This window comes from Papaver somniferum, chromosome 11 (assembly GCF_003573695.1).
Source record: "Papaver somniferum cultivar HN1 chromosome 11, ASM357369v1, whole genome shotgun sequence".
Lineage (NCBI taxonomy): Eukaryota > Viridiplantae > Streptophyta > Magnoliopsida > Ranunculales > Papaveraceae > Papaver > Papaver somniferum.
The window spans coordinates 39,177,372-39,191,142 of record NC_039368.1 but is presented as its reverse complement, the minus strand read 5'-3'; the positions used below and the strand labels follow the sequence as shown (position 1 = coordinate 39,191,142).

Genomic DNA, 13,771 nt, shown 5'->3' with positions numbered 1-13,771 from the left:
CCAGAAAACGGTTGCATAACACGTTATGCAGCTAATTTTTTTCTTAGTATTGAAACCAACAAAAAATAAGGCTGCATAACTTGTCATGCACCTACAATAATATCTACATAACATGTTATGCAGTCGTGAAAATGGATGTATAACCTGTTATGCATTCGAAAATATGACTGCATAATGCATTATGCATCGAGAAAATTGTTGCACAGTCTTTTATGCATCGAGAAAATTGTTGCATAACCTGATATGCATCCGTAAATACAGATGCATACTGCATTATGCATCAATTATTTTATGTATGCACTAAAATCAACCAAAACAATGGTTGCATAACTTGTTATAGATGCATAACTTTGTTATCCAAATGCATAATTTGTTATGCAGTGGAGAAAATGGTTGCATAATTCGTTATGCGTCTGCATAATGTTATGCATCTTTTTTGGTGGCTGCATAATGGTTATGTATCAAGTTTTTGAAAAAATTTCCTAAAATGATGATCACCTCCGATTTTTTCGTGAAAAACAAAAGTTTGATATTCTTGTTTGTACTCATTGCGTAGCTCTTTTAAAAAGATTTCCAACGATATAAAATTTGTAAAATTCCAATGCACGGATTTTTAGATATGATATATCCAAGTTGTGTTGCCAATTATACCCCTGATGCATAATCAGTCATGCATACATTTTTAATAATTTCATATAATTATGGGTGTCACGGAACTAAAAATTAATTGTGGGCCTAACAATGAGAATATTATTTTTTTGAGGCCTGCGCCTAATTTCCCAAAGGGAACTTTGCTTTTTAGTCCACTAAACCCGACCCGGGTTAATGGCTAGTCCAGCGGGAAAACATATTTACTCGCTAGTCCAAAAGAGTTTTGAAAAGAGTAAAATTACTCTACTAACCCTAACATATAATATTACGTATGTTACTACATATATTACTACATACTACATTTGTTACTAGTATAATACTAGTATGTTACTACATACTAGTAGTATATGTTACTAGTAACATTAACATATGTTACTACATATAAATACTGTTATGTTATGTATTGATACTACATATCAATATGTAGTATCAATATATATGTACTACATATAAATAAATATTGTTATTTTATGTATTGATACTACATATCAATATATAGTATCAATATTTATCTATCTTACAAAAACAAATGTGTTTTTTATGATCTGATGGTTCTGAATGAACCTTCGACAATGATCGACGACTCCCATTACTCTCAAAATGTGGAAAAGTGAAGGAGACAAATCATGGTCCAGAATGCACCCTTTACCTACGCCCTCATCCAACGTCTCAGATTTCCTTAGATCAAAAATTCAATGTAATTGCGTCAACATCGGAAGGGGAATTGAATGTATTGTCGAATAACTGAACATGGGAAGGGGAATTGAATGTATTGTCGAATAACAATTGCGGATCCTAGGCGTGGTAAGAGGAATTGAATGTATCAGTTACTTATCAAGAAGCCTAATATAAGAAGAAATTGACAACTCAGGGGTTTCTTCAAGTTTCTCTAATCGTTAGAGGCTGAACATAGAAAATCTTGGGTGATTGTTCATAAAGAAGGTCCAAAGTGATGCGGATGATTCATGCCATTTTTCATGATAGAGCAGGTATTTTCACTCTGATTTTGGTTAATTCAGGGTTAGGGTTCTTCTTTCCCCAATCCTAAAGTTAATTTGATTTTTCTTTTGTTCATCATAAAGTGTTTACCTGAATCGCCGACATCTCCAGGTAGAAAGTGCAGAAGATTTGGTTGTGTAAGTAAATATTTACCAAGATTAGTTTGATTTTTCTTTGGTTAATCACGGGGTTTCCATTCATGGATTGGATCAGTGTTGATATTTTATCCCGTTCACTCAAGGCGTATTACCTAGATTATTTTAGAGGTCGGTTCATTGCACAACCCTATTATCACAGGTTGGTCGATAAAATTGTTCTATAATCTTGATCATGATCCACCTTTATGTTTCTACATTCTTCAATATGTTTGATTATTTTGAGATAATCTTTGCCCTAATAATTGTCATTTTTCCTGCTTTAAAACGCAACATTAGGGACTGTCCCCATGACAGAAATTCATGACAGGTTTCAGCCTAATAAGGAAGTAGAATGCTCTTTCACAATCATGTTATCGTTAGACCGTTATCCTTTTCGTTTCCTTAAAAGTTATGAAGCTTAAATATTGTATTGTTTAGGCATCATGGAGATATTGTGGAGACCATCCTATTCACCTTTTGATGTATAAAGTGTTGTACTGGAATTGGAGTTGGTGGAGACAAGTTTGACAGAGTTGGTGGAGACAAGTTTGACTTTGTACTGATCATTCTGTCTAATTGTTTGTTAAACCCTTGGGTGTACTGCACCTTTCAGAAAATACTCTCTTAAAGCAATCAGTTTTGCATTCCATAAATCAAAAAAGCTTAAATTAACATAGTTTAAATACCTTAGAAGCAAAAAGTTAAGGTATTCGTTTATACATCTCTATGTTAGTCAAATACATTTACTGTTTGAATAAAGATCAATATTTTCTTATACTTAATTAACACAATACTTTTGTTCAGTAAATCACCGGGCTAAATCTATGTTTGTTTGCTTTTTAGGAGTAGATGAAAATGATGATGCTTATCATCGACCAATTAACATTTTTGTGCGCTTGAAGTTTAAATTAAGACGGCGAAGGAACTTTGTTGTCACATAACAGGTATGTCTTCTACTATGTGATTGTGTTTTTGTGTCTTTCTGTTGCCTTATATATAATTCCTTACTCCTCAATGGGTTCCTAAATACTTGAATCCTGAGTAAGCTTATATTTTGATTCAGTCTGTTATATGTTGGTACTTTCTATTATTCATCCATTCAAGATTCAAGAAGTCTTTTTGGCTCATAATCCTACATGGCTATCATCCCAGCTGGAAGAAAAAAAACAAAGAAAATGGTTCTTATGTTCGTAATCGGTGGTACTTAAGTATAAAAAGAAATTGTTTTTGCGTCTTGCTTAAAGGAGGACTTAAATCTGGATACCAGGATGAGTATTAAAGACTTTAAGAGGTCACCAATATGTTATGGAAAATTTATGTGTTATATTATTTCGCAATTACAAACATAAGTTTGACTATGGTGCGTATGTACCATTTTTCTTTCTAAGGTTTCTAATTTTCCGAGAATCTCGATGTAGACTTAGTGTTCAAGATCTTAGTTCGGGATATGAGTCCATTTCTCCCAAAACAGTAATACTCTAATTAAATGTTACCATTTGTACAAATTGTTTTTGTCGCCAGTAATACCATATTGACTGTAGATTGCTTTCTCTAAGGAGGTTGTATTCGATTCACTTATTATGTAGGATTATGAGGAAGAGAAACATTAAGTAAGATGCGCAGTTGTTTTAACACCTTTCTTGAAACATTGATAAATTTTTCCCATGTTAAAACTTCACTTTCTATATTGCCTTTCAGACTGCTGTTCCGGAAATGCGTTGTTTGTCAGATGTTCATAATAACAGGGAAGTGAGGTCTCTTTATGGGGTTACAAATGTTAAAACTTTTTTTTTGGTGTGCTTGAATTTTCATAATTAATTTATGTCTTTGTTTTGCATGGGTATGAGGAAGTCACGAGTGCAACCACATTTTTTCCGTGAGTATTATGGTTTTCCGCGAGTCAGAAACTAGATCTTAGTGCCTAAAGTTGCTTACAATGCTGGAATCATCACTTAGACTTTGTTCACTAAACTAGAGGCAGAAGCATATGAATTTTAGATTCCTTAAGGATTCCGTGCACTTTTTTTCGGCCTCCGCGCTATCCATTCTGAACCAATTTGATAACAGGAGATCCCGAATATGGAACAACTTAATTGTCGATTTATTTACATTTTACTGCTAAATGTTGTATCCTTTTATATCTTCCCCTCAAGTTTGTTGGTCGCTTCAGTTGAGTGAACCATGTGTCCTTCAGTTGGAAAATTTGAATTCGACAGTTACATTATGAAATGTGTCTACTTAATCGGGCTATGAATTTCTTCCCTCAAACTTCCTCCCTGCCAAACAGAAAAAATCATGTGCTCTGCGTGATGCTGCGAGCATCATCACTGTGGATCAAGAAGTTTACAAGTGATAAGAATACCGGAAATAGAGAAATGGGACTTGCAGTAGGCAGAATTCAGTTGCACACAGCTGTTTCCATACACTTGGGCACGAAACTACACATCGTATGGAGAAATTTTGTGGGTGCTCCCCATTCACAATAAGAAATAACCATAGAACTCCGCCTCCTACCTCATCCCAGAACTTCCTACTCAAACCGCACTCGACTCATTTTCTACGTTCCAATTGTAATTCGTATTTTTTGGTGAAATTTCAACCTCGAAATTCTCTTAATGCCGATCTTTTTTTTTTAGAACTAAAACATTTAAATTTTCTCAGGTGGGAAATATGTGAAAACAAAAAAACAAAAGGATCCAAGTTTCCTAAAAAATGTAACGTAGGGCCTAGGAAAGGAAACATGCTTTCCTGATAGAAGACTTAAATTGCTCCTACACTCGATAGCTGCGCAGTGATTAATGCTTTCTTATGCTTACTTGCTGATTTAAATCTAGAAGGAAACATCCAACAATATAAAAATATGTGGTGCTTATTATTAATGATCGGTATGAATTATCTTGACCAATATTATTAGCAAAAAAACATTACCGAATCATGTAAAAGATTTACCATTTTATTTTATTTTGTAGATAAGTCAACAAGGCCACACTTTGCAAAATCGAGTAACATTAACAAATTCAAAACCCGGACCGTTACGGCACGGGTCATATTCTAGTGTACTACATATAAATAAATATTGTTATGTTATGTATTGACACTACATATAAATATGTAGTATCAATATGTTATGTCATACATGTCAATAAATGTTATGTATTGATACTACGTATTAATATGTAGTATCAATATGTATTGTACTACATATCAAAACTGTTAAGTAATGTATTGATACTATATATTAATATTGTTATGTTATGTTATACTAGTATACTACACATTAATATTAGTACTACATATTAGTAGTAAACTAGTACATATATTACTACTAGTATAGTAAAGTAGTTACCTAATTTACTAGTAACATATTTTTGTTACTACTAGTACAGTACATATTAGTATGTAGTATCACCGTATTGATATTACTAGTATGTAGTAACATACTACTAGTAATATTTACATGTGTTGATACTAATTAGATCTGCAAAGGGTATTTTAGGCATTTAGAAAACACATTTTATAATCTGCACAAAGTTTTTGGACTAACGAGTAAATAATCTAGTCCAAAAACATGTTTTTGGACCAGCGAGTAAATATTTTTCACGGGTGGACTAGCCATTAACTGGGTCATGAAAAACTGGACTAAACAGTAATTCCTACTTTCCCAAATCGTATGGGGTTAAGTTATGGGGACCTAACACGTTGGCTTCTCATTTTATATACATTTCAGGCACCTCCTAGAAATTCATACGGTTATAAAAATTCATTCTGCATATGCAGAATCTTATTTTCTGCACGTCGTTTCAAAGAAATATTTGTTCAGACCATGCTGCAGCTTCTAGTTTTTTTGGATGTTTTTTGTAGATTGCTAACAGAAAATTGCAGAAGTTCACACATGTTTCATTTGGATACATCCCAAGCAGGCGATTATTTACAATTTACAAACATGATTGGCGAGACAATGAACTGCTAAATAGCACTAGATTTTTCTTCATACATGTTAACATCAGACATAACTCAACAATGAAACAGATCCTAACCATTTAACAGACGTATGAAGTACCAAAAGGTTTGTCTGCCATTTTTCTTAAGTCCAGGTGTATTATGTTAGTTGAAGTCTGAGTACCTGTGACACTTTTTCTATGTCTTTTATCATAACGAACAAAAAGAAAGCCAGACTTCAGAGATCAGCACCACCCCTTAATGAGAGGGGCCATTAGCATGTCTTCTTAGTTTTCACAAAAAGCTTTCCTATATCTTCTGTAACGACATTGCTCCTGCAAAAATGGAACTTTAAACATCAGATCAAACATGAACGCTGATGAGGAGTATTCAAAATTAAGGAAATTAGGATGAACTCCATGAACATGTGTTGAATGACAAATAACTTCAGGTGTGATGCCTATAAACTTATAATTTGTAGCCCAAATAGCAAAGTGGAATATAACATGTATGTTGCTCCATAAAGTCAATTTGGATTTCAAATAACTCTTACGTTCTGAATTCTGCATCAGCCAAAACTGCCTATTCAAGATATGTAGATTCTCAAAAAACAATTTTAAAAAAGGAAGGCAAAGAGCTAAGCTGTTGAACACTACATACATGTGACTTCAACTTATGTTATAGGTTGCACAAACTCGTAATGAATGTCAAAGCTTCTGGACACTGACATGAATTCTGAATCGAATTCTTCTTAAGCCACGAAAATGCTGTACCTGTTTTACTTCTTTCTCACCCTATTTGAAATCCTCCAAAATGAGGAGACATCAATGAATGATGCAAGTGATGTAAGCCTTGAGGCTACGGGGTCGTGCAAGACTCATGAGCATGTTTTGACTGATGAACTATAGAACAAATTAACTTCAGCTGTAAGGAAATGCCAAGTTATCACCTTTCTGTGTTTGATAATTGAGTAATTGAGAAAAGAAAAGAGATCGTGATCACTTCAGTAAAGCCATCATTTGACAATAAGCAGACCCTTCATTAATTTTCATATCTGCATTAGACTTTTCTTATGAAGCTTTTTATCCTTCCACCATCAACTCACCTACATCCCTATCTCCCTCATCTTATAGAACTCTCCATCCCTCTGATGTACATTCTATCAGTGTCAAAAAAAGAAGAGGAACACTTTCGTGTCATTCGACTCATTCCTCTCCTGGCTGATTCCCTAATTATGTTTATGTTAAGTTTTGGACCGTTTGATATGATTATATCCAAACAGTACAAAGAACTGTTAATGCTTGACTCCATGATTGACTATAGAGTTTGAAAGATGAAAGGTGATAACAAGGACTACTATCTGACATACTTTTCGAGAAACATTAAGAACAGAAACCTAGGAAACATATTCGCGTTTTTTACTTCTGTTCAGCAAACTAAAAAAAAAATGAAAGGAAAAGGTGGAATTTGAATGCTAACCTTCCTTTGAGCTGAGGGGGAACTAGCACACCGCCAACAGTATCCGGAAAACTTTTTGTATTAGGCAAGTTCCCTCTGGGAAACTTACTTCGTGGATTGGTGGAAGCTGAGCCCTTTGATTCTCTCTTGCGTGATGAACTCTCTGCCATAGCAGCTGCAACTCTAGATGAGTGATCATTGCCACTCATTTGATGAGATGAGAAGGCGGCTGAATCTAGAAGTAGTGAGGCATCTGGAAGTTTCTCGATAGGACGTGTTAGTGACTGTGAAGAACTTTCGGGTGGTTGGGGTGACGAAGTAATCGATCTCCTACATCAACATATCTTATGAATATCAGAAAATTCAGAAGCCAGCAAGCGATGAAAAAAGAAAACAAGACTGGTTCCTGCTTCTGTGTTCACTTAAACGAAGAAACAATAGAAAAAAACAAGGAAAATTTCTTGTTTGGTCCTAAGCCCATAACGTTATTTATGCTAGGGTCCAACCGGATTTTATCCTTATCCTAGGGTCCAAAATTCTTTGAAAACATGAAAATGACTAATATACCCTATTGTTTAAATACGTGTGAAATAAAATACTTCTACCAAATCGGGATTTTATTTATCTGGAGATCCAAATTTAATTAAAACATATAAAAGACCACAAATTTGAGTACATATCTGCTACACTGTTTACAAATTTGAGTACATATCTGCCATACTGCTTACAAATTTGAGTACATATCTGCTAAACTGCTTACAAATCTGAGTACATATCTGCTATACTACTTGCAAATCTGGGTATATATCTGCCGCACTGCTTACACATAGAGTATGTATCCGTTGGACATATTGAACCTGTAAATGTGACCAGAATATAACAATATTAAAACATAGCAACAAAACTAGCATCTATTTCAGTATTTCACATACGTACTCATGGATCAAACCAAAATAAAGTGGCAAAACGATGAATAAAACAGAATAAAAAGAAGTTTTTATCAGTACGACATATACGTACTGCTGATTCATAAACTAAAAACTCAATTGCATGTCAAGAAGTGATGAATCCATAAAATATAACCAAATCAAAGCACATATTTAAGTATTCCATATATGTACTCCTGGATCAAACCAAAAAAAAATAAGAGATACCTTATAGATTCATAGTAAACACAAAAAGAAAACAGTACGTCATATATGTACTGATAGTTGATACACAAAAGAAAACTGAAAAACAAAGCAAAAACCATAAAAAATATCAGATCTACTGATGAAATAAAAATAAAACATGATTTTTTATTTAAATCTGAACTTGTTTCATCAAAATCCACTAGTATATCATATACGTACCGATGATTAATACACAATAGCAAACTAAACTGCGAAACTATGAATAAAACAAAAGCAAAAAAAGTTTTTATCAGTACGACATACGTACTGCAGATTCATAAACTAAAAACTCAATTGCATGTCAGGAAGAAGTGATGAATCCATAAAATATAACTGAATCAAAGCACATATTTAAGTATTCCATATATGTACTCCTGGATCAAACCAAAAAAAAAAAAGAGAAAACCTATAGATTCATAGTAAACACAAAAAGAAAACAGTACGTCATATACGTACTGATAGTTAATACACAAAAGAAAACTGAAAAACAAACCAAAAACCATAAAAATATCAGATCTACTAATGAAATAAACATAAAACATGATTCTTTATTTAGATCTGAACTTGTTTCATCAAAATCCACCAGTATATCACATACGTACCGATGATTAATACACAAAAATAAACTCAAAAGCATATCAAAAACAACCAAATGAAGCTAAAATATCAGATCTAGTAACAAAATGTACATAAAACATGATTATTTATGTAGATCTGAACTAACTATAAGACCTCCAAACACAAATTTGGACGAATTGAATAATCAACCTAAGAATCAAATATAAACCACATACCTTGATTGATTCTTTGTTGATTGTCTTCATCTGTAGGTAACAATAACTTCAAATACGTATCTCAGTTGAATTTCTCCATTACATTAAAAATAAAGATCTAAATAGCTTCAAATAAAATAAGACAACATTAAAACTAACCAAATCTCGGTTAAACAAACAAAATCGAAATAACTAATCTCCCGTTCGTCGATAAAAACCCAAGAAAAAAAATCTCTTCTAGCAGCTCTCCCGATTTGGATCTGAGAAGTTGAAATGAAAATAGAAAAATGAAATGAAAATTTAGTAACGCCGCTTTTATATACATAAGGGTGTTTTGGTAATTTTAAAAATGCGCATAATACATCTCACACGTGTGCAGGACCTGGGCATAAAAAATTGGGTCCATTTTTCTCTTTTCTTTTAATTATGGACCTTTGGTTACTGGGCTTTAGTGGATGGACCTGCCACTAACTAAGAACACTAAAATTGTACCTATAGGTAATTCCTACCAAAAAACAACCCATATTAAAATACTGGCCCTTTATGCCCCTTAGAGAATGTCAGGTCCTCTAACTAGCAGAACATGTATGACGAGATAGTCAACCCTAGGATACAAACACAGATTGCTATTTATTAATAGTTGTATCCAACTCAGCAAAGTGGCCAAGTTGCCAACTTTAAGGCTGTTGAACTCACAAAATCCAGATATCAATTCTAATTTTGATTCCCTGGATGTGACTTCACATATAATGATAAATTGATCTACAAAGAGAATCCACAAATCAAGCAGTGAAATTAGGTACAATTCAAAGTCGGCAAGAGTTTTGGTGCACAAAAGTGATACTCTCTCCAACCACTAACCTGTATCAAGTCTTTAGTATAGAGGATCCTAGAACACTTTTGAAACTTGAGATAACCCTCAGAATGACTGAACATTATATTATATCCAAATCCAAAGATGTGTTCCTCAAAAATCCACTTGTTTGGATTCTTCCCCAGCTAACCAAGAGATCTTGGCGGAATTGAGCGCAATTTTTGAGAAGAAACAAAATTAAGCCAAACAATTCAATTTCTTTATCATTCAAACAGCACAAAGAGAAGTTCATCTACACTCCTGATATTGCTCAGCACAAAGTTATCACTTCACACTGGTAAATACTAGATAGCATATCTACCAATCTTATTTGGAAAATCAAACAACAGTCATGGTATAAATCAGGTATACCCACTTACACATGCAAACACTAATCTCATTGTAGCAGAGTGTGCTGTACGACATCAAAACAGCTATCCTTGGATATGTTTGTTGTTTAACCACCCTTGCCTTTTTCTTCTATGTCTAATGATGCATATTAGACTAGTTTCCAGTTAAAGTTGAGTTAGCAGTCGTGGTTGTACTTTTTCAAACACCCAAATGGATTCTCATATAATATAGAACTACAAGTGAGTAGCCTTCACCATCTGCCGTGAAAGCAAGTTTTAGGTTCATCTTCCATCACCTTCTTCTTATGGTCAATCGCATATTGGTACAATTACTAAGCTGGGACTTGGTTATAATTCGTTATTCCAATTCCACAATATCAGTTTCAGATATCTAGTTATCGGCATGGCACTATAAACAACACATAATAGGCCAAAATATATTCTTATACTCAAGTATACTAGTCTAAAAGTGACCAATATGCAGCTATCTTTGGTGACATATCTAGTTCAAAATTCAAATTCGTGGTGGTGTTAACAGTATTACTACAACATATCCAATAGTTAATATATGTTCCTAGGCCAGATGAGAACCGTCAACAACGTTATGTACCTGTTAATAATTGCTTCTTTCTATGAAGAAAGAGTCCACAAACCCTAAATAATGGTATAATACAGTTTTTCCAAAATAAATTGATTAATTTGGGATATTTTCAAAATAAAAAACAATGATGATGAATAAAAATAATTACATATGGGAAAAGATGGAACAAGTAAGACACTAAACAAAAACCCTAATTCAATTTAACCTCTGCTAAACTAATGATAATCAAATTAAACTAAAGAGAAGGAGAATGTTTACTGGTTATAATGATGAGCTTCAAGAACAGTAGAAGGCTGAGAGTTTCCATCTTCTGCTACGTCGTGTTGTTTATCTTTAATATTTCCATCTTCATCATCTGAACTGGAAGCATAATCAACCAGCGACATCTTTCTTCTTCTCCTCTCTTCTCTCTCTCTCTCTGAAAGCCCCGGTACGTCTAATCGGGATACGCAGTAAATGGATCAAATTCGTGCGTCGGGTACTAGCATGTAAAATAGGTGAGCCATTTGATATGCAAAATATGAGGCAGCACCGCAGCAGGGATGGCACCCCGGTCCTGGTCGTTAGACATTGAGTATAAACAATAAACATTTTTTATAAAATCTGCCCCTCTAAACCCCCTACTGCTTCATTTTTTGAGAAAAGGTAGAAAGTTAGAAATAAAAAAGAAGAAGAACAGTTAGGTAATAAAACTGTTTTCCTATTTTATACGACATTTAAAAAAGGACCACATACTTCGAGTATGTGTCCGACCACATCGTAACCGCATCGTAAATAAACAATAAAAACTGAACAGGTAAAGGCCCAAGTTAATAAGAACGGGCGCCTAGTTCAGCTGGTCATCCCCGTTTTCCACAGTTCCATGTGCTCCAAGAGGTACCAGGTTCGAGCTCCCAATGGCGTAATATTGCAGGAATTAATATGGAAGGTAGAGTTAACTTGCCCCCCTTGTGACACAATTTCAGCCCCTCCATCCTCTTCGGCGCCTTTGGCTAGGTTACCCGTGAGGCTCGCTGGTAGGCTAGCACGACAACCTGTTCAATTAATGTAGTAGTACGTTGTTGGAGCTTAACTTGTTAGGCTTCCAACTAGTTAATGTAATACTCTTTATTATTATTACGCCATTATGGGGGGTGCTTCCAGCGAGCCTCATGGGTTACCTAGCCAAGGGAGCTGAAGCGGATGGGGGCTGAGATTGTGTCACAAGGGGGGCAAGCTAACTCTACCTTCCATGTTAATTCCTGCAATATTACGCCATTGGGGGCTCAAACCTGGGACCTCCTGGAGCGCATGAAACTTTGGAAAACGGGGATGACCAGCTGAGCTAGGTACCCGTTTATTTATTTATTTTCATTTTTTTTAAATAAATCAACGGTCTCCAAAAAGGCGAATGATCCGTCTCAACAATTGGCGGAAGCCAAATAGGAGGAACAAACCAGTACATAGAGGAATTGTTTGTTTTAGCTCATGAGCAACAAAATTACAAGTACTAGGCTGAAAAGTAAATATACATCCGATTAAAGGAGACGAAAAGAACTGAATATCTTTGTAAATGGCGTCAGTTCTTGGATCACCATCAAATCTCCCAGAAGAAAATTGGTCAATAAGATCCTTAGTATCACTTTTAATGATAATGTGAGTTAGCTTTTGCTCCACACCCTTCTTTAGCACTGTCGAGATAGCGCTAGCTAGCCTCTGCCTCTGCAGCAGATTCAACTTCAAACACGATTGAAGTGCAAAAAGAAAATCTATTGGAAAAGTCTCTCATCATATAGCCTGCACTTTTTTCCAGAGAAATGTCATCAAAGACACCATCAATGTTGCATTTTATCCATCTAAGAGGTGGGGGCATCCATTTATCACGATAACTTATAAAGATGCTAGAAGGGATTTGGTGATTAGGTTTTCTAGTCAGAAGCATAGCTTGGCTTTAATAATCACAGTAGAATGAGTTTCTTTAAGTTTGTTGTACACTAGATTGTTTCTACTACTCCACAAGGACCAAAGGATATTACAAACAAGCATCAGTAATTCTAGTAACCGGATAAACCAACCATAAAGTTAACCAGTCGATGAATAAAGGACTTTTTTTATGAAAGCATTAGTATTAACACAAAGAGAAGCAAGAAACCTGACATGACTAGCAAAAGGCACGGGACTAAAGCATGCATAACAGATTCATAGATATCGAAACATCTAGTACAGTCCACATAATTCATAAGCATTCTGGTATGGAAAACAGTTCTAGCAGGTATAAAAGTTCTAGCAGCTTTCCAAATGAAGATTTGAATACGATGAAGGACACAAATTTTCCAAAATTTATTTTTTGACCAGAAGCTAGACAATACTTCTGCAAATAATCTTTGATGGTTTGAAAATATTTTACAGTAGTTTTAGAAAACATTAGAGAATCATCGGTAAAGAAAAGATGAGTTATGCAGGGAGCATCTTTACACACCTTAATGCCTTCCACTAGACATTTCATAGTTAGAGAGTCAATGTAAGCAGGTAAAGCTTCATAGAAAATAATATAGAGATAAGAGGACAAAGGATCTCCTTGTCTCAAACCTCTTTTAGGTTTGACTAAGCCATTAGGGCTACAATTTAGCAAAACTGAGTAAGAAACAGTATTACTACATTGGTTTATTAGGTTAACCCAATCTTCTGACATACCCATTTTTTAAAAACTTTTTCAAGAAAAGACCATTCAAGCTTGTCATAGGCTTTAGACATGTCAAGTTTAATAGAAGCTATACCAACTTTACCTTTATGATGGTTAACTGCATAAATTGCCTCATTGGCTAACAGAATGTTATCAAAGATACTTCTTTTTGGGAT

General features: G+C 34.5%; 1 protein-coding gene across 2 annotated transcripts; it reads right to left on the bottom strand.

Annotated features, from left to right (window-relative positions):
* Positions 1 to 5,702: 5,702 nt before the first annotated feature.
* On the bottom strand, positions 5,703 to 11,415 carry LOC113321601. Of its 2 annotated transcripts, XM_026569483.1 has the most exons (4): positions 11,192 to 11,376; positions 7,913 to 8,041; positions 7,206 to 7,514; positions 5,703 to 6,061 (listed from the first exon to the last, which is right to left on the bottom strand). In XM_026569483.1, exons 2-4 carry the CDS (start codon positions 7,924 to 7,926, stop codon positions 6,001 to 6,003), a joined length of 384 nt encoding a protein of 127 aa, XP_026425268.1. In that variant the 5' UTR covers positions 7,927 to 8,041; positions 11,192 to 11,376; the 3' UTR covers positions 5,703 to 6,000. The 2 variants fall into 2 exon arrangements, with proteins under 2 accessions (XP_026425268.1, XP_026425267.1); XM_026569482.1 differs by lacking the exon at positions 7,913 to 8,041 and having other exon boundaries at positions 11,192 to 11,415.
* Positions 11,416 to 13,771: the final 2,356 nt, after the last annotated feature.